The 26,725-nt window shown below is 44.3% G+C and overlaps 1 protein-coding gene across 5 annotated transcripts in view; it reads left to right on the top strand.

Annotated features, from left to right (window-relative positions):
- Positions 1 to 26,725, top strand: part of LOC125459567 (potassium voltage-gated channel subfamily KQT member 1) — a 676,985-nt gene that overhangs the window by 138,650 nt on the left and 511,610 nt on the right. For all 5 annotated transcript variants that reach the window (XM_048546168.2, XM_059651894.1, XM_059651893.1 and 2 more), the window contains exon 3: positions 4,100 to 4,190. In XM_048546168.2, coding sequence (XP_048402125.1) covers positions 4,100 to 4,190 — 91 coding nt within the window. The remainder of the gene's footprint in view (positions 1 to 4,099; positions 4,191 to 26,725) is intronic.

Here is a 26,725-nt window from a genome sequence, read left to right as displayed (position 1 = left end):
TGTGCTCCTGAGATGCTGCTTGGCCTGCTGTGTTCATCCAGCCTCACATTTTATTATCTTGGAATCTCCAGCATCTGCAGTTCCCATTATCTCACATATTCATTTCTGTAAGGTTATGCACCCAATGCCAATTGACGTGTTTCTCTGGTAATAATCCAGAGATTATTTCATTTTTTTTGCAATGAACTTCTCATGTTCTTAATACAGAAACACTTTCCAAATTCTACCATTGGTACCTAGACAGACCATGACAGTGGGATCCTACCCCTTGTACTGTAAGTTCCTCTCCAGCCCCGACCCCATGTCCCAAACCCTGGCACAGAAAAGGCAAACAGCCACCTCAACTCACGAATTCTTGCTGAAAGAATGGTGTCTATCCTATGTTTACTCAGTCCCCAACTATCACCACAACTCCCACTTGAATGGTAACTTTGTTCATCCCCCCCTCCATTCTCATGCAAACAAGCTGAGAGAACTCCAAACCAACTGACCAATTGCATGTGCTGTCAACCCTATGCTTCGCACTCCCTCACCCGAGATCCCTTACTTTCCCTGTTCCTAGACGCTGCTCCTATGCCTGACCACTGGCCAAATCAAAAGACTTAGTCTAAGAGGTGTGCCTGCCTCCTGGTACAAACATCCGAGTAACTTTTCCCTTTTCTGCTATGTTACGGTGCCCATTGTTCAGCCTCCAGCTCAATAACACTGAGATGAAGCTCCTCAAGCAGTGAGCAGGGTGGACATGCTTGCCCTACATCTCAGTGTTTTCCAGGAGCTCCAACATGCTGCAGCCTTGACACATCAACTGTCCCACCGTCCTTAATAAGCCTCAATTAATTATTAAAGCATAGCCACCCTGCTTGGTGCAAACCCATAAAACATCTGAGGCTAAAGGCCAACTGAAAATTTCAGAAGTGGCTTAGATTGATTTTATGTGAAGATTTATTAAGAGCTGCAGACCAAAGGCAGTTATATGAAGTTACTATACAGATCAGGTTTTATTCCCTGGTGTGTCGGAGTCTGAAGGGTGACCTTGTAGAGGTTTATCAAATGATGAGGGGCACAGATAGTGTGAACAGCCAAGGTCTTTTCCCCAGGGTAGGGGAGTCCAAACCTAGAAGGCATAGGTTTAAGGTGAGAGGAGAAAGACTTAAAAGGGATCTGAAGGGCAACCTTTTCTTGCAGGGGGTGGTGTTTGTAAGGAACAAGCTACCAGAGGAAGTGGGTGGAGGTGGGTACAATTACAATACTTAAAAGGCATCTGGGTGCGTACTTGAGTAGGAAGGGTTTAGAGAGATGTGGGCAAAATGTTGGCAAATAGGATTAGATCAGTTTAGGATATCTGTTCAGGATGGACAAGTTGGACAAGGAGTCTGTTTCCATGCTGTATAACTCCATGCCTCTAAATTATATAATTCACATGTCATTTTTGTATCTTTTACAAAATATACCACTGATTTGTGTACTATTTGTAATCTTAAGAATAGCGTAGACCTTAACCACTTAACAGCTACTCACCAAACAGCTAACTGATTTCCCTGAGGCAGACCAAGAACTGGCTCCCACAGGGCAGGAAGGGTAGAAAAGCAGAAGGAAACACACACACTACCTCCATTCTCCTTTCACCAATCTCCCCAATACACTGAACTCTCAAGTTTACACTCAATTTCCTCAGCAGCATTCATTTCCCGGCTCTCATTTTTGTAATAATTAGCATGTAGTGCACCTTGTTGTGAAAATTTGTCAATAAAACTCCGCAAAAGGGTTGCAAATTCTGAAGGTGTCGTCTCTTACTTCCTGCTTTGCCTGTCCTTCCTGGACAGCAGTTTCAGGTTGTTCTCTCCAGGCAGTGAAGAAGAGCATGAAGATGATGGACATTTTCAGTAATTGTACACTGGGCCTCACACTAGATGTTATTCCTCCACCTCACCTCTTCATTGTGCAAAGAACCTGGTTTCAACACTATGTCCTACTTTGAATCCTTATTTCCCAAAATCCAGGAACTGGAACTCCTTGTCTTCCTTCCAATCCTTTTGTGATTTACAAATGACTTTCTGGTTCATCTTGTCTACTCAATTACTGTCTCCAATTTTACCATTGAACCTAATGTGCCTTCACCCATTTTCTATTTTTTTGCGAAAACCAGACCTGATATTAAATCTTTTTGCTGATCCCACTAGCTTTGAATTCATTGCTCTGTCTCACTCCATGTGTGAGAATTTTTTACAGAAATATTAATGGTGATATTATTTAACTTGTATTCAGGTCAAGATCCCATCCGTTGGATACTTTAAGTCTTGTGACTATGAGAATTTTCCCCATCATACTGAAAAGTGATTGGGTATGTTACAACTCCTTTTGCCCTGACATTTCCCATAACATAAAAGCCCACACTCCTTACTCTAAGGCAAGATCTGGTTGTTGTGTCACATAAGAGGCAGGTGTCTCAAATTGCTGATGCTAGTTGTTGCTGCCGTTGTAGAAATATTTTTGAGTTGCTTTTATATTGTAGTACATTTTGGAGTGAATCAGAGACTTCCCACAGCCTCCTGTATTTAGTGCTACATAAAGTCCAACTCATTCTAAACCCCCCTTGCATCCTGTTTTGTACTAAAGCTCACTGCGTCCCTGTGCTCACTGGCTCACATTGACTTCCTTTTTCACCAGTCCTTCAATGTTAGAATTCCCATTGTCTTATTGAAATTCCTACATTCTCATTGTCTTATTCAAGTTCCTTCCCTTAATTTCTTGGTTGCCACCTCCAACCCTACGATGTTCCATGAATTCTGCTTTCTGGTTCTTGTCATTTTCTCAATTCTTTGCCCCACAATGGTCATCTATGCTTTAAATTGATTCGATGCTGAGGTCTGAAATTCCCTCTCTAAATGCCTCCACCCATACCTGTCTTTTGAAGCCATAGTCCTTTGACAAAGCTTTTACTCACCTCAGGAGGATTGACATCCTTTCTTAAATCTCAAAAATATGCTTTGCTCGCAAAAAATATTTTTCTGTATATGCACAGTCACAAAGGCACTTTGGTTCTGTACAGTAGCATATTATGGAAATAAATAGACGTTGTAGGTTTGACTCTATCCAAATCAAAGACATCTCTTACACATACAAGACTATATTTAACTGGCTTTGAGGCACTAGGAGCGTCTGATGGCCAAATGGACCCCCATTTACCTTCAGCAGGACAATCTCAGACAGTGGTCTTTCCCCACTGCTGCCTAAAGTTTTAGTGTGTCCCTCAGCTCATGGACCCAGACCCTGGAGAGTACCAGTCGGCAACACTCAGGCAAGGTCAACTCCTTGTTCCAAAAGACACAAGGATTGACAACCTTTTTGGCAATGTGTCATATCCAAAGGACCTCCTGACGATTCAATCAAACAGCCGGATGAAAAGCAAGAGAATCTTTCTCATAGTTGTGGGGAGGTGAAGTTTATCGGTTATCCAGTTATAATTCATGAGGCTCTTGACGGCAAAGAGCATGTCCAGCCTCCCAGGCAGTATGGCATCCTTTCAAATTAGGTGAAATTTGAGCAGATTTTGCTTTTACATCTTTATATCTACATGTGAATAAATCTCTGCGCGCAGGGAATTTTCGCCTGCAGCGGGAAGCAGGGTACAAAAGCAAGGTCTCTGCTGGGAAAGTGGGGTGGGGGGGCAAAGAAAAGGGACAATATTCTTTACAAGAATTTGCATTTTGGAAATAAGTGAGAAAATTCTGAGAAGGGATCAGTTCTAAACAGCGATGTGTCACACTGTGAGCTTACACTTTGAGCCCGTATTTTCTTTATAATATCATCAACAATACGACTTCCTCAGTGTTGGTATTCCTGAATCAAAGGATTTTGGATCTATTGTGACTTCACATTCGCGGGTTGGAAAGAGGGTGCAATTATGTTTTATTTTCCCATTATATTATGATTAGATTATTAGTAGTGGTGGCAGGGGTCGGGGCGGGGTGAAGAATCATATACTTTTTCCTCGAAGTTTGGGATTGTGTTGTGTCCAAATCAATGGTATAATGTGGTGATTTGAAAGTTATGTGTTTTTCTTTTTCAACATAGCTAATTACATGCTTTCATCTTCCAGATTTCTTATCGTTTTGGTTTGCCTCATCTTCAGTGTCATGTCGACAATTGAGCAGTACCATTACTTTGCCAATAGAGCTCTTGTTTGGATGGTATGTAAACTAATGGTCTTAACTTTGAAAACATTGTTGTGTCTCTGCGAGTGATGTTTGCTGGATTGTGTAGCACTGCCATTGAGTTGCCTTCACTGTCATTAGAGATGAATATGGGAACTACTGAATCTATAATCTGAAGGATTTAAATTGAAGTTGATAAAATGTGTAGATTATGATGAAAAGCTTCACCCATCCAAGTGTTGAAATTGAACACCCAAGCTCCCTGCTTTTCCTCTGGTGATGTGTTGTACATATGTTTCTACCGCAGTCCTGAAGATGTAATAAAATGCAAACCAGGTTGACTGACTATTCTTTACCTTCCCTTTCTGTCTGATTGTTCTCAGATTTAACACCTTGCTTAATTAACTGCTTTCTCTTCTGATCTCTTCATGGAACATGGAGCCCATAGATTCCCCACAGTGTGAAAGCAAGCTATTTGGTTCATCGAGTCCATACCAACCATCTGAACAGCCTCCAGCATCCCATCCAGAACTAGCCCCTTTCACTATCCCTGTAACCCTGCATTTCCCTTGGCTAATCCACCTAATCTATCTCTAGCCATTATGGGCAATTTAGCATGGCCAATTCACCTAAGCTGCACATCTTCGGACTGTGGGAGGAAACTGGAGCACCTGGAGGAAACCCACGCAGACACGGGGAGAATGTGCAAATTCCACACAGACTGTCACCCAAGGGTCGAATCGACCCCAGGGTTGCTGGCGCTGTGAGGCACTAGTGCTGACCACTGAGCCAATATGTCGCTAGACAGCACTTAAGGCCTGTCCCTAATTGGCCAGAGGGCATTTAAGAGTCAATCGTACTCCCAGAAGGATATTGAATGCCTTCAGCTATTCTAGATTGTCATAAAATCCCATTTGGTTCGATGATGTCCTTTAGGGAATGGCCTACATGTGACTTCCAACCCACAGCAATGCGGTTGTCTAAACAATTAGGAATGGGCAATAAATGCTGACCTACCCCTGGACATTGGCATCCCATGAATAATGTTTTTTATAAAAGCAGGCAATTGAGCAGGAAGTTAAAAGGAAGAATACTCTGCATTTGGTTGAAAACTGAGCCCCGAGTTTCTCACACATCTTAATTTTACATATTGCCTATTGATTCTAAATCTAAGTGTCTGTCTGTTTAGCCATATCAAATCTGAGATAACAAAGAACAAAGAAAATTACAGCACAGGGACAGGCCGTTCGGCCCTCCAAGCCTGCGCTGATCAAGATCCTCTGTCTAACCTGTCATCTACTTTCTAACAGTCTGTGTCCATTTGCTCCCTGCCCATCCATGTACCTGCCCAAATATATCTTAAAAGACGCTAACGTGTCTGCGTCTACCACCTCCGCTGGCAATGCGTTCCAGGCACACATCACCCTCTGTGTAAAGAACTTTCCACGCATATCTCCCTTAAACTTTCCTCCTCTCACTTTGAACTCATGACACCTCGTAATTGAGTTCCCCACTCTGGGAAAAAGCTTCTTGCTATCCACCCTGTCTATACCCCTCATGATTTTGTAGACCTCAATCAGGTCCCCCCCAATCTCCGTCTTTCTAATGAAAATAATCCTAATCTACTCAACCTGTCTTCATCGCTAGCACCCTCTATACCAAGCAACATCTTGGTGAACCTCCTCTGCACCCTCTCCAAAGCATCCACATCGTTTTAGTAATGTGGCGACCAAAACTGTACACGGTACGCTAAATATGGCCGAACCAAAGTCCTATACAACTGCAACATGATCTGCCAACTCTTGTACTCAATACCCCGCCCAATGAAGGAGAGCATGCCGTATGCCTTTTTGACCACCCTACTGACCTGTGTTGTCACCTTCAGGGAACAATGGACCTGAACACCCAGATCTCTCTGTTCATCAATTTTCCCTAGGACTTTTCCATTTACTGTATAGTTCGCCCTTGAATTAGATCTGGCAAATGATGAAATAAAGTCTAAAGGCAAAGCGCTGAGATTGCAGTTTGAAGTTTGCTTTTCAAGATCAGCCTTGCTGCTTGTAAGAACTGAGGAAATCTGGGTTGTAAAACCAGAGGTGTTTCAGAATCGACCAAGGGTATTTGGGTTTCGCTGACTTTATCCAATGCCGCTCCTTCATCTCACAGCACACAGAAGAAATTATCAATATTTAAAAGAAAGAAGCAGATTTCCTTTAGCTCAACACTCACAATGAACCATCTATAGCTACAGTGTGGGCAATGTCAGAAATAAAAACTCAAACCGAAGGCTGGAAAACTGGCTCCAGGGGTTCTATTCAAACAGCCCGAAGTTCTGTCTTTAGCTTTCAGTTTACAGTACAAAGATTTTCATCCAACTTATTCAACCAGTTGGGTGAACACCTCGTGGGAAGAGGACAAAAAGAGGATTAGGAATGACTAAGGACAACAGTGCAACTTTGAAATGTTTCCTTTGACAGATGACCTGCCCCACTTTTTTTTTCTCTCTTACGCCGTGCTCTGGTTGACGTAATTTGGACGACGAAAGTGGTTGAGGGAGACAAACCTGAAAGTGTCGGCTAATTACTCACACCTATAATGCCGCGTTAATCCCGTCCTCCTGTGTCAAACCCAGTCCACATTAATCCTTTTAGCTGGGAGGCTTCCAAAATGCGGAAGAAATGCTAAACAGTGAGTGACATAGGAGCCTCGGGTCTGTGTGTGGCCACGGTTCAGTACAGCAGAGCTTTCAGGTATTTGTTTCGAGACAACTTTGGCTGCAGTGGTGACAGAGTAGGAATCCAAGCATTAATCATAGGCCCTGGATGAGACTGGGGTTAAATCTGCTGTGGGCCGCCAACCACAGAGTAAGTGCAGGCGGTTGTCAAGAGAGCCAGCTGCTGGTCTCTCTTGCTGATACGCAACGCCCCATTGTTTTTGGGGAAATGTTTCCCAAGAGCCAACACTTCTCGCTCCCGGCTATCTTTGTGATTCAGGTTTTTCAACGTTGTATAGTTCCTTTAATTAAATTTTCTGGTTTAGTTCCAGCCCAGGGGGCATCATGAGATTTCTCTGGTTTCCTCATCATACTGGCTCAATTCATAATGATGCGGGTAGGACCTGTTGCGAGCACTGCGTCCCCACTTTGTGCCACCATTATTTACATGGCCTTGTTGGAATTGCCAGGAGCTGCTATACATGTAAGGGAAGCACGAAGGTAACAGTGCTGGGAAACTTGTGAGGAAGCTTTCCTTCATTTGCCTGTGCGCCTTAGCCAGTGCAGATGACATGGACCACTGATAAATTGTCAAGTGATGTTGGAGGAGCTTTACGTCTCTTCTCCCAGGCAGCATTTCCATTTAAGGCCTTGAAATCACCACTGCCAAGGGTAATTTCATTAGCAGAAAGAATCCTATTTAAGGCACATCTTTTCTTAAAAACTCCTCCTGATGTAATCCTCTGAAAAATGTAACAAAGCTACCAGTACAGCTTTATAACACTTGGCTTTTAAAAAAAAATTGTCAACAAACAAATGGCCTCCCATCCAACCATTCACATACTTTGTTCAGCCATTCAATTGGCATTTTAAGAAAAATACGCATTTCGTCTCCATCTGTAATATATACAGACTCCAATAGATGTCGACATTGCCCATATTTTCTCAACCTTTACCCACACCTTGTTGAAGCTCAGGGCTCCCAGCTGCCTGGAAAAGTCATGATTTGAGTCTCGGATCTCAAAATCCTGTTTCCCAAATAGACAATAGGTGCAGGAGGAAGCCATTTGGCCCTTCGAGTCAGCACCACCATTCATTATGATCATGGCTGATCATCCACAATCAGTATCCTGTTCCTGCCTTATCCCCATAACCCTTGATTCCACTATCTTTAAGAGCTCTATCCATCTCTTTCTTGAAAGTATCCAGAAACTTGGCCTCCACTGCCTTCTGGGGCAGAGCATTCCATATATCCACCACTCTCTGGCTGAAGAAGTTTTTCCTCAACTCTGTTCTAAACGGCCTACCTATTATTTTTAAACTGTGTCCTCTGGTTCTGGGCTCAGCCATCAGCAGAAACATGCTTCCTTCCTCCAGAGTGTCCAATCCCTCAACAATCTTAGTCTCAATCAGATCCCTTCTCATCCTCCTAAACTCAAGTGTATACAAGCCCAGTCGCTCCAATCTTTAAACATATGATAGTCCCACCATTCCAAATACTGAGCTGACGCACTAGAAGTGGGAGTGAATTTTGTCAGTATGTCTACCGTAACTGAGAGGATCAGTGCATTGAGCATAGGAATTGGGAGGTCATGTTGTAGCAGTACAGAACATTGATTTGGCTACTTTTGGAATACTGCATTCAACTCTGCCCTTGCTGCTATAGGAAAGATGTTGTTAAACTTGAAAGGGTTCAGTAAAGATTTGCAAGAATGTTATCGGGTTTGGAGAGTTTGAGCTGTAAGGAAGGCTGAATAGCCTGGGGCTATTCTCCCTGGAGCAGCGGAAGCTGAGGGGTGACGTTATCTAAAACGATGCAGGGTATAGATAGGGTCTTTTTCCCAGGGTAGGGGAGTCCAAATCTAGAGAGCATAGGTTTAAGATGTGAGGGGAAGGATTTAAAAGGGACTGAAAGGGCAATTTCTCACAGAAAGAGTGGTGCGTGTATGGAATGAGCTGCCAGAGGAAATGGTGAAGGCTGGTACAAACAGCATTTTAAAGGCATCTGAGTGGGTACATGAATGGGAAGGGTTCAGAGAGATATGGGCTAAATGCCAGCTAATGGGACTGGATTAATATAGGATATCTGGTCAGTGCAGACATGTTGGACTGAAAGATCTGTTTCTGTGCCGTACAGCTCTATGACCCCCATGACTGTAATGAGGGAAAATGGCCGGCATTTTCCAGGAACTTTTGCCATGTACCTTAAAATGGGGTGGGCTAGGTGAAGAAAGTGTTTTACTCAAGGATCTGGTTGGATGAAGAGATAATGGGAACTGCAGATGCTGGAGATTTCAAGATAACAAAGTGTGGAGCTGGATGAACACAGCAAGCCAAGCAGCATCTCAGGACCACAAAAGCTGACGTTTCGGGCCTAGACCCTTCATCAGAGAGGGGGATGGGGAGAGGGAACTGGAATAAATAGGGAGAGAGGGCGAGGCGGACCGAAGATGGAGAGAAAAGAAGATAGGTGGAGAGGAGAGTATAGGTGTGGAGGTAGGGAGAGGATAGGTCAGTCCAGGGAAGATGGACAGGTCAAAGAGGCGGGATGAGGTGGTAAGTAGGAAATGGAGGTGCGGCTTGAGGTGGGAGGAAGGGATGGGTGAGAGGAAGAACAGGTTAGGGAAGCAGAGACAGGCTGGGCTGGTTTTGGGATGCAGTGGGGGGAGGGGAAGAACTGGGCTGGTTTTGGGATGCAGTAGGGGAAGAGAGATTTTGAAGCTTGTGAAGTCCACATTGATACCATTAGGCTGCAGGGTTCCCAAGCGGAATATGAGTTGCTATTCCTGCAACCTTCGGGTGGCACCATTGTGGCACTGCAGGAGACCCATGATGGACATGTCGTCTGAGGAATGGGAGGGGGAGTTGAAATGGTTCATGACTGGGAGGTGCAGTTGTTTGTTGCAAACCGAGCGGAGGTATTCTGCAAAGCAGTCCCCAAGCCTCCGCTTGGTTTCCCCAATGTAGAGGAAGCCACACCGGGTGCAATGGATACAATATACCACATTGGCAGATGTGCAGGTGAACATCTGCTTGATATGGAAGGTCATCCTGGGGCCTGGGATAGGGGTGAGGGAGGAGGTGTGGGGTCAAATGTAGCACTTCCTGCGGTTGCAGGGGAAGGTGCCAGGTGTGGTGGGGTTGGAGGGGAGTGTGGAGCGGACAAGGGAGTCACGGAGAGAGTGTTCTCTCCGGAAGGCAGACAAGAGTGGGGATAGAAAAATAGCTTGGGTGGTGGGGTCGGATTGTAGATGGCAGAAGTGTTGGAGGGTGATACGTTGTATCCGGAGGTTGGTGGGGTGGTATGTGAGGACGAGGGGGATCCTCTGGGGATGGGGTGTGAGGTATGTGTTGCGGGAAATATGAGAGATGCGGTCAAGGGCGTTCTTGACCACTGCAGGGGGCAAGTTGCAGTTCTGGAAGAACGTGGATATCTGGGATGTGCGAGAGTGGAATGCCTCACTCTCACTCACGGGATGGAATTCCATCCCCTATTCCCAATTCCTCCGCCTCCGCCGCATCTGCTCTCAGGATGAGACATTCCACTCCCACACATCCCAGATATAGAACATAGAACATAGAAAAGTACAGCACAGTACAGGCCCTTCAGCCCACGATGTTGTGCCGTGGAATAATCCTAATCCAAAAATAAAATAACCTAACCTACATTCCCCTCAATTCACTGCTGTCCATGTGCATGTCCAACAGTCGCTTAAATGTCACTAATGACTCTGCTTCCATGACTACCACTGGCATAGTATTCCATGCGCTTACAACTCTCTTGCCTCTGGGTGAAGAAACTCCCTCTGACGTCTCCTCTATACCTTCCTAATAACACCTTAAAACTATGATCCCTTGTGGCAGTCAATCCTGCCCTGGGAAAAAGTCTCTGGGTATCGACTCTATCCATGCCTCTCATTACCTTGTACACCTCGACCTGGTCACCTCTCTTCCTCCTTCTCTCCAGAGAGAAAAGTCCGAGCTCAGGCAACCTCTCCTCGTAAGACAAGCCCTCCAGTCCAGGCAGCATCCTGGTAAACCTCCTTTCTATCCTCTCCAAAGCCTCCACATCTTTTCTATAATAGGGCGACCAGAACTGGACACAATATTCCAAGTGTGGTCTCACCAGGGCTTTGTAGAGCTGCAGCATAACCTCGCGGTTCTGAAACTCGGTTCTTAACAACCTTATCCACTTGGGTGGCAACTTTGAGGGAGCTAGGCACTTGAACACCAAAATCCCGCTGTTCCTCCACACTGCCGAGAATCCTGCCTTTAATCCTATATTCAGCATTTAAGTTCGACCTTCCAAAATGCATCACTTCGCAATTATCCAGGTTGAACTCCATCTGCCATTTCTCAGCCCAGCTCTGCATACTGTCAATGTCTCGCTGAAGCCTGCAATAGCCCTCGATACTATCAACGGCACCTCCAACCTTTGTGTCATCAGCAAACATACTAACCCACCCCTCAACCTCTATATCCAAGTCATTTATAAAAACTACAAAGAGCAGAGGCCCAAGAACAGAGCCCTGCGGGACACCACTCAGCACTGACCTTCAGGCAGTATACTTACCATCTACAACCACTCTCTGCCTCCTGTCAGCCAAGCAATTCTGAATCCAGACAGCCAAATCACCCTGTTTCCCATACCTCCTGACTTTATGAATGAGCCTGCCATGGGGAACCTTATCAAATGCCTTGCTGAAGTCCATGTATACCACATCCACTGCTCGACCCTCGTCAACCTGCCCCGTGACCTCCTCAAAGAACTAGCATAGATGTCCACATTCTTCCAGGACCGCAACTTTCCCGCCGCAGTGGTCGAGAACGCCCTTGACCGCGTCTCCCGCATTTCCCGCAACACATCCCTCACACCCCGCCCCCGCCACAACTGCCCCCAGAAGATCCCCCTCGTCGTCACATGCCACCCCACCAACCTCCGGATACAACGTATCATCCTCCGACACTTCCGCCATCTACAATCCGACCCCACCGCCCAAGCTATTTTTCCATCCCCTCCCTTGTCTGCCTTCCGGAGAGACCACTCTCTCAGCGACTCCCTTGTCCACCCCACACTCCCCTCCAACCCCACCACACCCGGCACCTTCCCCTGCAACCGCAGGAAGTGCTACACTTGTCCCCACACCTCCTCCCTCACCCCTATCCTAGGCCCCAGGATGACCTTCCATATCAAGCAGATGTTCACCTGCACATCTGCCAATGTGGTATATTGTATCCATTGCACCCGGTGTGGCTTCCTCTACATTGGGGAAACCAAGCGGAGGCTTGGGGACTGCTTTGCAGAACACCTCCGCTCGGTTTGCAACAAACAACTGCACCTCCCAGTCGCAAACCATTTTAACCCCCCCTCCCATTCCTCAGATGACATGTCCATCATGGGCCTCCTGCAGTGCCACAATGGTGCCACCCGGAGGTTGCAGGAACAGCAACTCATATTCCGCTTGGGAACCCTGCAGCCTAATGGTATCAATGTGGACTTCACAAGCTTCAAAATCTCTCCTTCCCCTACTGCATCCCAAAACCAGCCCAGTTCTTCCCCTCCCCCCACTGCATCACAAAACCAGCCCAGTTCGTCCCCTCCCCCCAACTGCATCCCAAAACCAGCCCAGCCTGTCTCTGCTTCCCTAACCTGTTCTTCCTCTCACCCATCCCTTCCTCCCACCTCAAGCTGCACCTCCATTTCCTACCTACCACCTTTTCCCGCCTCCTTGACCTGTCCATCTTCCCTGGACTGACCTATCCCCTCCCTACCTTCCCACCTATACTCTCCTCTCTACCTATCTTGTTTTCTCTCCATCTTCGGTCCGCCTCGCCCTCTCTCCCTATTTATTCCAGTTCCCTCTCCCCATCCCCCTCTCTGATGAAGGGTCTAGGCCCGAAACGTCAGCTTTTGTGGTCCTGAGATGCTGCTTGGCCTGCTGTGTTCATCCAGCTCCACACTTCGTTATCTTGGTTGGATGAGGAGCTTGGTTTTCAGTGTGCTTGGTGAAGGGCCCATTTCCTCACCGAATTTGGCAAGGGAGCTAATGCTGACCTGGAGCTCCGTCTCTGGGTCTGCACATTTGTAAGTGTCATCCCCCCCTACTGAAATTCCAAAACTGGGCTCAAAATGGTCTTGGATTGAAGGTGGAGTAGGAGCCCCATGCCCGTGGTAATTTGCTGGAGGTGAGATACAGGATGACAGCGCGGAGCATAGGAGAGCTAGTGCTGGCAGTCTCACAGCATTTCTCATATTCCTTGGTCCAGAACAAAATTGAACATTCCTTTAATTGCCCCTCTTAAACTATTTGCCCTCTAAAGCTCTATTTGCCCCTCCTTAACTCTCTACCCCCATTGCTTCTGTTTAACGCTCTCCACCCCCTCCCTGTATATTTTCTAACTGTTGCTGTTTCTCTCCAGAGCAGATGGAATCTGTGCTGAATTTCTCAGACACAGTAGAGATACACTTTGACCATAGTTGTACACCCCATATCCCTCACCTGAGAAGTACGGCTCATGCTAGAGGATCTAGAGCACTTTCTGCTTGTGGCTGGATTGGTGCTGGTCGGCCAGAATGATTGTGGGAGCTGTCTCCTCCACAGGACATGGGCAGCAGCCTGAAGCCACAAAGTCTTTCTCCAACCTCCCACCTTACTTGAAGAATCACTGCCATTGCTTAACTTGTACTATTTGTTGGTCTGTGTGCTTATCCCCAGTAGTTTCCAACTTACACTGTTTGTCTCACCTCTGACTTTTCAGCCAGGGTACATGGTGAAATCTGGCCATCCCAGAGTGTCCCTGAGAGCGACACGGTCGCACAGTGGTTAGCACTGCTGCCTTTCAGCGCCAGGGACTTGGGCTTGATTCCAGCCTTGGGCAACTGTCTGTGTGGAGCTTGTACATTCTCCCCACATCTGCGTGGGCTTCGTTCATGTGCTCCAGTCTCTTCCCACAGCCCAGGGAGGTCCAGGTTAAGTGGATTGGCCATGGCATAATGTCCAGAGATGTGCTGGCTGGGTAGATTAGCTGTGGGAAATGCAGCGTTTCAAAGCTTTTTAAAGGTTCAGTGCAGACTCTATGAGCTCAATGGTCTCTCTGTCTCTACATTGTAGGGATTCTATAAGAGAGCTCTAATTTAATGGGCAAAGTGCTTCCTCAGTGATTAATGTGAGGCAATTGGCATATCTGATAGTACAGAGTCCATGGCAGTGAGTAAATGTTCTGTACAACATTTGTACTATCCAGAGGCAAACCCTTGTTCACTTAAATGAGTTTTACAGCATTCTCAAACCATCTTCTTTTTGTTTTTTACTTTAATTTCAATGTAAAACCTATAGGGTCAATTCCCTGATCCAGTCAATGCTGCATCCATTCTCATTTGAATGAGATAGTATTGTAGCCCTGGCGTGGCTTCCCCTTGTCAGAATGCAAGATCAGAGAGCTTGACCTCTGCAGCAAACTGTGCAGAAGTCAAAAGCCCACCCCCTTTTCCTTTCGCAAGTGCTTATTTATTTTCAGTTGGCACTGAAGAACCTCAGTGGAGCTGCTTTCGGACGACAGTTTCTTTGACCTCAGTCTCTCTCCCACAAACACAAGAGTCCATTATTGAGCAATGCTTCCTGCAAATCACTGCACTCCGTCGAACTCTGAGGCTTGTTGTCTTTTGTGAAGTGCCTGATTCTTCGTCTGACCTTAGCCAGCTGGGGTTTCATTGTTTTAAGTGCAATGGTGCGTCTGATGTCACAGAACCAAATCAGCCGATGCTGTTCAGAGATGTGCAGCAGCAGTTTCGGTTCCCAGGATGAACAACAATGGCATGAGTCTATCCTTCTGAGAAAGTTACCGATTGATCGCAGCTGAAGCGATGCTCTTCGATTTGAATCGTAGCTCGGCATGGCCCTGCCAGCTGTCGAGCGACCAGCCCGGAGAATGCTTCTGGGAAGCCAGAAACTGTGTGCGTCAGCTTAAGTAACCGCTGGGGCCTGCAGTGCGTTTCACTTGATTGTGACCCCACGGCGGTCCGGGTTCTTTGACTCACCTCACTGAGGAGCTGAACTCTCTCCAACTGGTGCAACCATTAACGCAGCAAAAGGAGAAGCGTGCCCTGCAATTACACAGCACCCCTCCCGATGCCCCAGTCTGTTCTACCAGCCTCTGCAATGCATAGTGAATGTTGTAAAAGTGCAGCAAATTGCACCCTGCAAGCTCACAAATGCAATGGTTTGGTAGTGACCTTCTGATCTCATTTCTTTTTTGTAATTTGAGTTGAGGGTTGAATCAGTTTTTTGTTTAGCCATTCACGAGATGGGGTATTGCTGGCTAGTCCTGCATTTATTGCCTAGCCCAGAGGCCAGTTAAGAGCCATGTGGAATCATGTGTCGGTCGGACCAGCAATTTCCTTCCCTAAAGGGCGTTAGTGAACCAGATAACAAGGTGTGGAGCTGCATGAACACAGCAGGCCGAGCAGCATCAGACGAGCAGGAAAGCTGATGTTTCGGGCCTAGACCCACTATCAGTGAACCAGATGGATTGGTTTTTCCTGACAATGGTTTCATCGTCAGACTCTTAATCCAGATTTTCTTTTTTATGAAATTCAAATTCCAGGATCTGCCATGCCTGGATTCAAAACTAGGTCCTCAGAACAATCTCTGGATTGCAGCCCAGGGCCCACAGTGGCTCAGTGATTAGCACTGCAGCCTCACAGCACCAGGGACCCGGGTTCAATTCCAGCCTCGGGCAACTGTCTGTGTGGAGTTTGCACATTCTCCTCGTGTCTGCGTGGGTTTCCTCTGGGTGCTCCGGTTTCCTCCCACAGTCCAAAGATGTGCAGGCTAGGTGGGTCGGCCATGCTAAATTGCCCGTAATGTTCAGGAGTGTGTGGTTTATAGGGGGATAGGTCTGGGTGGGATGCTCCAAGAGGCGGTGTGGACTTGTTGGGCCAAAGGGCCTGTTTCCACACTGTAGGGAATCTAATCTAATCTAATACAACTAGGCCATCACCTCCCCATTTAATAAGATGCCATGGGAGAACTCCCATGCTCTTTTTAAAAGTAGTGCCTTGCTTTGTATGACAGGATTTCAGCTTCACATCCCATCTGGAAGAATAGTGTAACATTGCCTCCTGAGAGCACTGAAAGATGATACTTTGACGAGGTTTCTTGGATGGGATTTACAGTCTGGAGCCCAGATTTTGGAGCATTGATCTCAGAAAGGGCAGTATTTCACTACCACTTCAGTCAGACCCTTCTGGAATAAATTCTCAGGCTAAGCTGTGAAGTGGTTAACTACAACTTATTCGCTGGATACAAAAATAGGTGGTCTGTCAGGTAACCACTAGGTTAGCATCTTCTTTCTCTCTGTCTCTCTCTCGCTTTCTCTTTCTCTCAAGAGATGTCTAAAAGTGGAATCTGCTATGAGGGACATGGAGCTGAGGTGAATGCAACAGTAGAATTGCCCCCAATTGTTAACCTACCGTCTAGTTTTGGCTTGTTGGCCTAATGCCACCTTGTGGATTTTTGCGATTTTCTCCACCCTTCCTGACATAAAGAAACTGTGACAACTTTTTATTAAAGATAGTAAAATTTGATGGAAATAAAAATAACTATGATATATTTTACTGAACTGTAACTCCCAGCGAGTTGGGGTGAAGCTAAAAGAGGTTAACTGTACGATTTGAGTTGCCAATGTTAATTTTTGTTTTCTCTATATTACTTTCCCCCCAGTTAGAGTTCAATAGTTAACTTTTTGAAGTATATCAATCTGTAACTTGCAAGTTTTTGTCAAACTCCACATGATTATACTGGCTATGCTGACAGAGACTGGGATATACACTGCCAGCTAATTATGTGGGATCTTTAGAAATTTATTGATAGGGAAATTGGGATACAAGTAGAACTGGAAATGGCTTTATTGTCACAAGTACTCAAATGATTCCAGCAATAATTTTACAAGTAGCCACTTATGGCACTATCTTAGGTACAAAGGTACCTAGCCACACACTCTTACGTGCAAATTCAGAGGGAACAAAAGAAAATTAGAAAAGAAATAAGAAGTCCAGCATGACAGGTCATAGGAATAGATTAGAAAATAAAGGAAAGCAGTTCAGAATAAGATTCTTTCCAACCCAGTCCACACTGGCAATTAGCCTCCAGTCAGTACCTCACCCTGAGTCCAGAAGTCCATGTAGAGACCACGTTGGACCAAGAGACCACCTCACTGTGTCCGTGCTGAGGCCAGGAGTTCATGACCTCACCAAGAAGAGCAAAGGGAAAGGGAAGTGTATTAGGGAGAGAAAAAAAAACAGACAGACTGGACGCACTCTGGTTGAACAGTCCGACTTCTTTGCCATCTCAGAGTTCAAAAAGTGGGAATATTAATAACAGCTGTGGAAATAGGTGGAGTGGAGGAACAGCACACCGATGATTCCTCCATTGTTTCCTACAGAGATAATGTTGATGCAACAAAACCCTGCATTGGGGAAGAAATTAATGAGAGATCTTAATTTCATTTTAGTTATTTGTAATCAACTTGTTTAGACATATAATGACACACCTTCAGGGCAGGCAGAACTTGAACACTGACCTCTTGGGCCAGGGGTAGGATCACTTCCACTGCACATTTGGGCAAAGTAGAACACTAGCAAAGGCAATGAATTTCTGGAATGTATTCAGGACAGTTTGCTATAATGAACTGATGCAACATTAGGCAATGGTGGATTTAGTGTTGAGCAGTTCATCAGAATCAGTCAACAGTCTTGCAAATTATGCCCATTAAGCAGTCGAGATGGCAAAGGGAGTCATAAACTAAGGTTATTTTTATAAAATTTAAGTGATGCAAATTTCAGGGTAAAGAGAAATACGTTATCACAGTAAACTGGACAGACCTGTCAATGTGCGAATAGTGGAACTTATTCAAAGAAGTATTTGGTATGATATAAAACCAGCATCTTCCCCTAAAGGCAAAATGCTTCACTGGTATAGAGGAGTAACAATGGTAAGTTATTGAAGAAAGAAAGGGTAGCACAGTGGCTCAGTGGTTTGCACTGCTGCCCCACAGCACCAGGGACCCGGGTTCGATTCCAGCCTTGGGCAACTGTCTGTGTGGAATTTGCACATTCTCCCCGTGTCTGCGTGGGTTTCCTCCAGATGCTCTGGTTTCCTCTCACAGTCCAAAGATGTGCAGGCTAGGTGGGATTGGCCATGCTAAATTGCCCGTAGTGTTCAGGGATGTGTAGATTAGGTGGATTATAGGGGGACGGGTCTGGGTAGGATTCTCTGAGGGTCCGTGAAGGCTTGTTGGGCCGAAGGGCCTGTTTCCACACTGTAGGGATTCTATGATTGAAACAATATTGAGCCTAAAGCCAAATCTTTGCAGAATGCAAGGAAATGTGGAAATTGGGCAGACTGGAAGAGTTATTAAAAATATCATTGATATAGAGAAAGTAAATGAGGTGAAAAGGGGGCATTAAAATGTCTTGATTGGAATAGCAAAAGTAATACTCCAGCATATTAAGGAAAGTGAATGAGAAAGTTACAAATGCTCTCCTGATTCAAGAACTGTGACTTTAGTTTTAAGTATGACAGCAACCACTCGTTCTTTTAGGAGGAACAGATGAGCCCTAACGACAGAGCTGTGTGTCTAATCTGAGCTGTAGGGAAGGTTTGTCATCACACATGGAGTTGCGAATGCTCAAAGTTGATCAGTTAGTCAGCAGGGATTTGTGATGGCTCGATCATGTCTAACTAATCTAACTGATGTTTGGGAGGAGAGTGGGTAGCGAAATGTCTATAAGCATTGTCTGTGAAGACTTCCAAAGGCATTTGATAAGGTCTTGCTCGAGAGGTTATTAACTGGAAAATCAACACGTAGATCTGTGAATATCCTTGCAGGATATGTTAGATTTTGGCTGGGGAGATGAGGAAACAAAAGCTTGAAATTCTGAGTAACAAGTAACATTCATCAGATGTCTGATATAACACGGTGTGAAGCTGGATGAACACAGCAGGCCAAGCAGCATCAAAGGAGCAGGAAAGTTGACGTTTCGGGTCGAGACCCTTCTTCCTGCTCCTCTGATGCTGCTCGGCCTGCTGTGTTCATCCAGCTTCACACCATGTTATCTCAGATTCTCCAGCATCGGCACTTCCTACTGTCTCTTCATTAGATATCTGCTCTGTAACCTGTTAAAGCGTCCTCCACTTGCAGGAACTTGTCGAGCTTCCTTTTGGGCACTGATAGCAAATGCCGACTCACCTCAGAAACAGCCAAGTCATTGTAAGATTGCTGATGGGCCTTGGATTGATTTACTTCCTGATGGCCTGACTTTATAACTGTGCCCTAATTAGCGCTGGTGTCCTCCACTACTCCCCTACCAACCTAGCTCAAGTTAATTATCCATGTAAGCCGAAGCTAAATCATTAATTATTTTAAATATCTCAGTCACATCACTTCTAAGTCTCCCCCTTTCCAATTTTTTAAGTCAGCTCAAGGCTGTCCTAAAAAATATCAGACCTCTTTAAATTAGTTATCATCACATTATTCCCCACTGTGTGATGGCACTAAAATGGATAAAGCACTTTTGTTATGGCTGGATTAGGGCCTTGTTAAAAATAATATTAAAAAATAACAAAACTGCAGATGCTGGAACTGCTTCAGAATTGAACAGAAATTGTTAGAGAAACTCAGCAGGTCTAAAAACATCTGTGGAGAGAAAGCAGAGTTAACATTTTGAGTCCAGGGAAAAGAACCAAAATGCATGAAAAAAAAGAGTCTGTGTTTTACTAAAGCTGAACATGAGTTTTAAACAATCGTACTTTAAACAATTGTACGATTTGAACCAAGCTACGAATGGTTAATACCCACTGTTCAGTGATTTCTGATGCCGATGCTGAGTTACTGTACGGCCCCAGTTTAACATCGCCACCATCAGGTCATGTATGATATTGCTGCTGATTCCGCATCATTCTTCCTTCCATAAATGATGACCCCATGACAGTTTTAGAATCAAGTGAACTCAAAGGTAGCAGCAATTGTTAATATGCTCTTTATTAGGACTCAGAATGTTTGATACACATTTTTACAGATTAATTTGTATCTCAAATATCTTCTAATGGGTCATTATTAAAACAATGTATTGAGTAGCCATTGAATTAACGGGTTTGGGATGCTTTTTGGTGCTTAATAAAACTATATATTTAACTCAAACACGGGATGAGGATGTTGCCGGCTCGGCCAGGATTTATTGCCCATCCTCATTACCCTGAGGGCAGTTAAGGTTGACCACATTGTCGTTGGTCTGGAGTCACATGTAGGTCAGACCAGGTAAGGATGGCAGTGTTTTTCATAAAGGGCATTAGAGAACTTGATAGGTCTTCTTTTCCCCCCACCAGCTGATTCAGAGTCATCATTGGACTCTTAATTTCAGATTTGAATTGAATTCAAATTCCACCATCTGCCACGGCAGGATTTGAACCCTGCATTCCCGGGAACATTACTTGGGTCTCTGGATTAACAGTCCAGTAATTAGTATCACAAGGCTGTTGCCTCTATCTACTGAAAATAGCCGAGGGAGAGGAGTAAACGGTAGTGGTTTGGAAAGGAAGGGACTTGGGATTAAAGCAGTGAGGAGCTCAGTGTAGAAGGAGAGGACCTTGCAGAAGGACCTGGAATCCTAGAGGTACTCTCAGGACAGAAAACAGTCCAAAACTTACTGTACTTTTCAGCTCAGTCCAAATTAGTGTGCAATTCCTCACTGGAATCATCCAACCATTCAGCAGTTGATGAGTAGCTGATGACTTCTGGTAACAGAGTGTACATCTGGCTATGATAAAACGCTGTAAGATGGTGTAAAAAGAATTTAGTTTGTATAAAGGCAGCAAATTCCAGATTGCATTTGCAATACCAGAGACCACAAAAGCCAACTGATGGAAGGAGGTTAAATTCTCTTTGGGGGATATCACAGTTCTGTACAGAGCAGCATAAGCCGAGGGTTGAGTTGTCAGTTAAGCTGTCTGTCTTTCCTGGAGAAGTTTTGATAAGGACACTGAAACTGAACTGAAAGGTTTTTATAAAAAGTGTTAGCAAAGGAAAATGTAGTGATTTTAAAATGTGACCTCCCAAAACAAAACTGAGAACTTAAAAAGTTGTGAATGTGATGGAGCCATATTGCCTCAAGGTTCTCATTGCTAAGGGTTACGAACATGGCCATGTCTAATTGCAGTGGTGTTCTACAGTGTCCTCTCTTCTGTGAAACTCATAGCCCTGCAGTATTGATGTGCTTTGAAGTATCCTGTAGAACACATAATCGGAGGATCAAGAATAACATGAACTCACAGAATATAGGAATTCAGTTGTAATCTAGTCCATCTTCTACCATCTGGGCAGTCACCTGAGACAATAAGAATGGAATTACACAGAAGATACAGCAGAAAATCAGGCCAGAGACAGCAGGAACAGCAGATGCTGGAGAATCTGAGATAACAAGGTGTGGAGCTGGATGAACGTAGTAGGCCAAGTAACATCAGAGGAGCAGGAAGGCTGATGTTTCAGGCCTAGACCTGAAAGGTCAACCTTCCTGCACCTCTGATGCTGCTTTGCATGCTGCGTTCACCCAGCTCTATGCCTTGTTATATCAGAGAATCAGGCCATTTGCCCTAAGGTGATCTTTTCAAAAATTCTATTCTTTCTCAGGATCTAGATTTGCTGGCAATAGCGAGCATCAACTGTCCATTCCCAATCTATTGTCCATTGCCCCTGACAGAGTGGCTTGCTGTGCCATTCAGGACTCAATCACATAGCTGTTGACAATCACATCACAGCCTGATCAGATAAGGGATGGCAGATTTCTTGCCTTGCATAACATAATTGAACCGTATGCATTTTTACAGCCATCAATAATAGTTGTCATGATTACCATCACTGAGACGACAGTTCATTTTCAGATTTATGAACGGAATTAAATGGAATTTGAATCCTTGTCTCCGGAACATTCCTTCTCCAGTGATATTGTACTATACCACTGTCTACATCACACAAGTTGTTTCAAACGCTCCACAGGGTAGTAAGTTCGTTTTCTACGTAAATGAGTTCCTGATGAATGTTTTTTATTGGGTTCATTAGTGGCTAAATAAGAGTAATGACTAATATGATAATATAAATATAACATGTGACAGTGATGTCCCACTGGGAGGGAATAAATTGGGTTAGAATGGTCAGGAACAACAACAAGATGAGCTGCACAACACCAGGTTATAGTCCAACAGATTTATCGAAAATCACAAGCTTTCGGAGCACTGCTCACACTATTTGTATGTCCTCAATTAACTGGAATTAACTGTCATTAACTCTCTGCCTATATATTCTATACCTGTGCACCTTTCTCCACTTCACCTGACAAAGGATCTGCACTCTGAAAGCTTGTGATTTTAAATAAATCTGTTTAGATTAGATTAGATTAGACTCCCTACAGTGTGGAAACAGGCCCCATCAAGTCCACACCACCCCTTGGAGCATCCCATCCAGACCCATCACCCTATAACCCATAACTGTTGGACTGTAACCTGGTGTCGTGTGACTTCTAACTTTGTCCACTCCAATCCAACGCCAGCATCTCCATGTCAAGATCAGTTGCAGCATAGGAAAATCCTTTTTGTACAGATGCTGGTCTGTTCAGCCTGTTACACCTGGGCAGTCTACTAGCTCATCATTTGATCATGAGACAGTACAAAAGTTCTACTTTGTTTGAATCACCAGAGTTAACCTAAACTTTACAGATCCTGCAGGGTGACAAATGAAGGGGTTCATTGGGCTGAATTAGAGAAGCATCGAGGCCAGTGGAAATGTTGAATGCAGGCTAAACAATTATTCCAGTATTGCAGCAACAGGAGAAGAGGTGTGAAGTATCAAAAAGGCACATTGGCTGAAACTGACATGAGACCTGGAGATTTAAGTTTTTAACTGATTTTTTTTTTCAAGTGCTGTCTTGGAAATATACAAAAACCATGACATCCATGTTTTGCCGTTGACACGGTGTGATGGCCCACTTCAACAAAACAGAGAAGGATCTGTTGGGCAGGCTAAACCGTTAATGAACAAAGCGAGAGAATTGGATGGTTTGGAAGGGGAGACAAAGGCATATGAATGCTTTTAAATAGTGTCCAATCCTCAGGACAACCCAACAAGCCTGTCAGTCCCAGGGGTTTATTTTTGAAGTGTGTTCACTGATGTTATGTATGCAAATGCAGCAGCCAATTTCCGCAGAGCAAGGAGATGAATGAGAAGTTCATTTGTGTTGGCTGAGCGAGTGATATTGGCTAGGACACAGGCAGAGCATTCAGGACTTGGAGCCAGTTTAGAGAGGAGCCAGAAAGCTGATCCCCAGAGTCTGTGGGATGAATTATGAGGAATGACTGGACCAACTTGGACATTTGAAAGGAGGCGACTGAGAACCTTCTATAAGTATTTAAAGTACTAAACAATATAAAAGAAAAGCACAGTTTCAGAAATATACTTCAAGCTTATTAGAAGATCAAGATGAAGAAGCAAAGATTTGTGATAATAGAAAACAGAGGCTTAACAATAGATAATCTGTCCTCTGTTGTGGTTATACAGAAAAACTGTCAAAGATATTGTCTTTCTTTGAATTGCAAATACTCTAGGTGGCACCATTTCTATTCCAGTCCGGTAAATGGCTGGAGTTTTAACCAGGCAAGACATCGATACTGTATTTGTCCTTGAATTCAGTTCTTTCTACTCACAGAATGTATCTCATGATGATTTCCCTTCTGGTGAAAATGAAAGCAAAGATTTGCAGGAATAAATTGAGCTCCAAAGTTCTCTAAGTATCATGGGTGACCATGGATGAAATTGGAATATTGCTGCAGAAACTGCTACCACAGCTAACGGACGGTCTCTCTAGAGTCTTGGCACTCTGCAGTCTGTAACTACATGTTTGTATTGCAGGTGCAGTATTAAGACGTGTGTGTACTCTGAGGTATTGCAGATCAATCGGAGAATTGAATCACATAATGAATTGCATAGCCTGTGAGAATCTGGGGAGTTTCCTAAATATCCTCAACATTTGTTGGAGTGACTGGAAAATCAACTTGTACACAAGTTATTTGAGCTAACCCTCAATAATGCAGTGGTGAATCAGTGCATGTATTGTCCATGTAACTTTTCCATTGCTGTATAATCATCAGCTTGTTTTCGCAAAGTTTGAATGAGTTGGCTTCACCAAGATTTCAATTTAAGAAGGATTAGAAACACTATCTGAAATCTGGTCACTTCACATTGAATACCTAGGTCAAAATCCTGGAATTCCCTCCCAGGGCATTGTGGGTTTAACTACAGCACATAAACTGCAGCAGGTCAAGAAGGCAACTCGCCACGTTTCAAGGGCATCCAGGGATGGGCAATACATGCTGGCCCAGCCATCAATGCCCACATCCCATGTGTGAATAAAGCAAAATACAGTATGTAAGTACATATGACAATTAAATGTGCTCCCATGTGTGCATATTATAGAGGTTAGGACATTTGTCGCTGAGAGAGCTCCTGTCCATGTTACAAAAAACAGCACCATCTCTCTTAGTGCCTTCACCATTTCTGATTTATCACTCTGCCTGTCCAACATCCAGCAGAAAATGAGAAGAATTTTCCACATCAAAACAATAGGAAGACCAAAATCTTTGTCTTCAGTCCCTGTCACAAGCTGCATTTCCAACCATCTCACTCACTGTCAACTTCCTGAGGCTGAATCATCTGCATCTTCAACACTGAGCTTGGTACCTGCCATTGAGATGAGCTTGTGACTACATATCCACATCATTACCAAGATTATCTAATTCTGCATCTGCAACATCAGCCAACTTTGCAAGTCAGCCTGAGCGTCACCTCTTCTGCTGATGAAACCCTCGCCCATGCATTTATTTTCCCAACATTTGACTATCTGAATATATTTCCTGCCATCCTCCCATCTTCCAAACCCTTGAACTCATCTGGGACTCTGCTGTCCCTCAACTAACTCTCATCAATTCCTGTTCACCCATTACTCCTCACTCTTATCATCAATTCCTCCATGGCCTTTACCCACTCCATCGCCACCCCCTGTAGCCTCACAATCCTTAAAGAACACTGTTGCTTACAATCTGCACATGAATTGAGACCAGGAGTAGGCCATTTGGCCCCTTCAGCCTGCTTGGCCATTCCAGAAGATAATTGGTCATTAGATTACACCACTTTTTCTTGCTTAGCCCCAATTAACCTTTGGGCCTTACTTCTCAAAATTCTATGTATCTCTAAAACTATTCCTAGACCACTTGGAAGAAGAGTGTTTCAGAGACACATAATCTTTGTGAGAAATATATTTTATTCTCATCTCTGTCATAAATGGGCAACCACTGATTTTTAAACAGTGACCCCTATTTCTAAATTCTCCCATAAGAGGAAACATCCTTTCCAAACCAATCTGTCCTTATTTCAGCCTCTTTCTCATTCTGAATTGATGGCCGTGCCTTCAGTTGCCTTTACCCGAAGTTCTACAATTCCTCTTTAGAGCTCTATGTGTCTCCATCTCACTCTATCTCAAAGATGTTCTTTAAAACTTGTAACTTTGATTATGCTTTGGGTTAACATCTGCTGTGTGCTTCAGTGTCAAATTACATTTGCTGAGATCCTGTAACATAGGGAATTTGTACAAGATTAAAGATGTGAAATAAATGCAAGTTAAAACTTGCCTTCGTATTATAGCGGTGAGGAGACTGGTCACTGATAGAACCACTGTTTTGTGTATTTTATCTAGAACAGGAATGTTTTCTACTATTCGCATATTTAACAACTTTTATTATGTTGTGCTTGGTTGAGTGGGGCTTCCCCACAGCTGATCTAATCTCTCACGCTCTGTCTTCCAGTTGTAGAAAACATGATTTATAATGAAATCTCTGACCATGAACTGAATGTTTAGTCAATGGGCATCGTTAGAGTGGAAAATCACAAACCTCATCAAGATGGTTGAGTTGGAAGATTTTCCATAATTTGTTTCTGGAGTTATATCACTTCAGAATGAATTAAGTGCAAAATCAGGTTCCTGAATTTTAATCTCAATGGCTATGCTTTAGTTTCAGTCTCAGAGGAACACCCATCCCCTACAGCACCAGGTGACAAATGCAGGCTATACTCCAAAGTAAAGTCAGGATACAGATGGGTCTTGCCATGAAGGGTCTAGATACAAAATTGCTCGAAAAATTTTAATCTTTCTTTCCAATTTGAAAGCATTTTTTTTTTCCTTTTGTGTTAGAAGGCTAGGCCTTAGACTAGGTGACATATTTTTAAGGTCAGAGGAGAAAGATTTTAAAAAGGCATCGGGGCAAATTTTTTTACACAGAGAGTGGGTCATGTATGGAAGAACTTCCTGAGGAAGTGGTGGATGCGGGTGCGATTACAACATTTAAAAGACGCTTAGATCAGTACATGAACAGTAAAGGTTTGGAGGGATATGGGCCAGGAGCCGGAAGGTGGACTAGTTTAGTCTGAAATTATAGATAATGGGAACTGCAGATGCTGGAGAATCCAAGATAACAAAGTGTGAAGCTGGATGAACACATCAGGCCAAGCAGTATCTCAGGAGCACAAAAGCTGATGTTTCGGGCCTAGACCCTTCATCAGATGACACTTTGTTATCTTAGTTTGAGATTATGTTCAGCATGGACTGGTTGGACCAAACGGCCTGTTTCCATGCTATATGACTCTATGATTATAATTATGACCTGGTCTATGTCGAGTTAAATCATTTAAGCTCAAAATGGCAGTCAGAGCACTACAAATAGATTCAGAACCCAAAGCTGGGAAGAGAAAGGATGGAAAT

This window comes from Stegostoma tigrinum, chromosome 17 (assembly GCF_030684315.1).
Source record: "Stegostoma tigrinum isolate sSteTig4 chromosome 17, sSteTig4.hap1, whole genome shotgun sequence".
In the NCBI taxonomy this organism is placed as follows: domain Eukaryota; kingdom Metazoa; phylum Chordata; class Chondrichthyes; order Orectolobiformes; family Stegostomatidae; genus Stegostoma; species Stegostoma tigrinum.
Note: the sequence above shows the minus strand (reverse complement) of the source record. Positions and strands in the feature narration are given on the sequence as shown.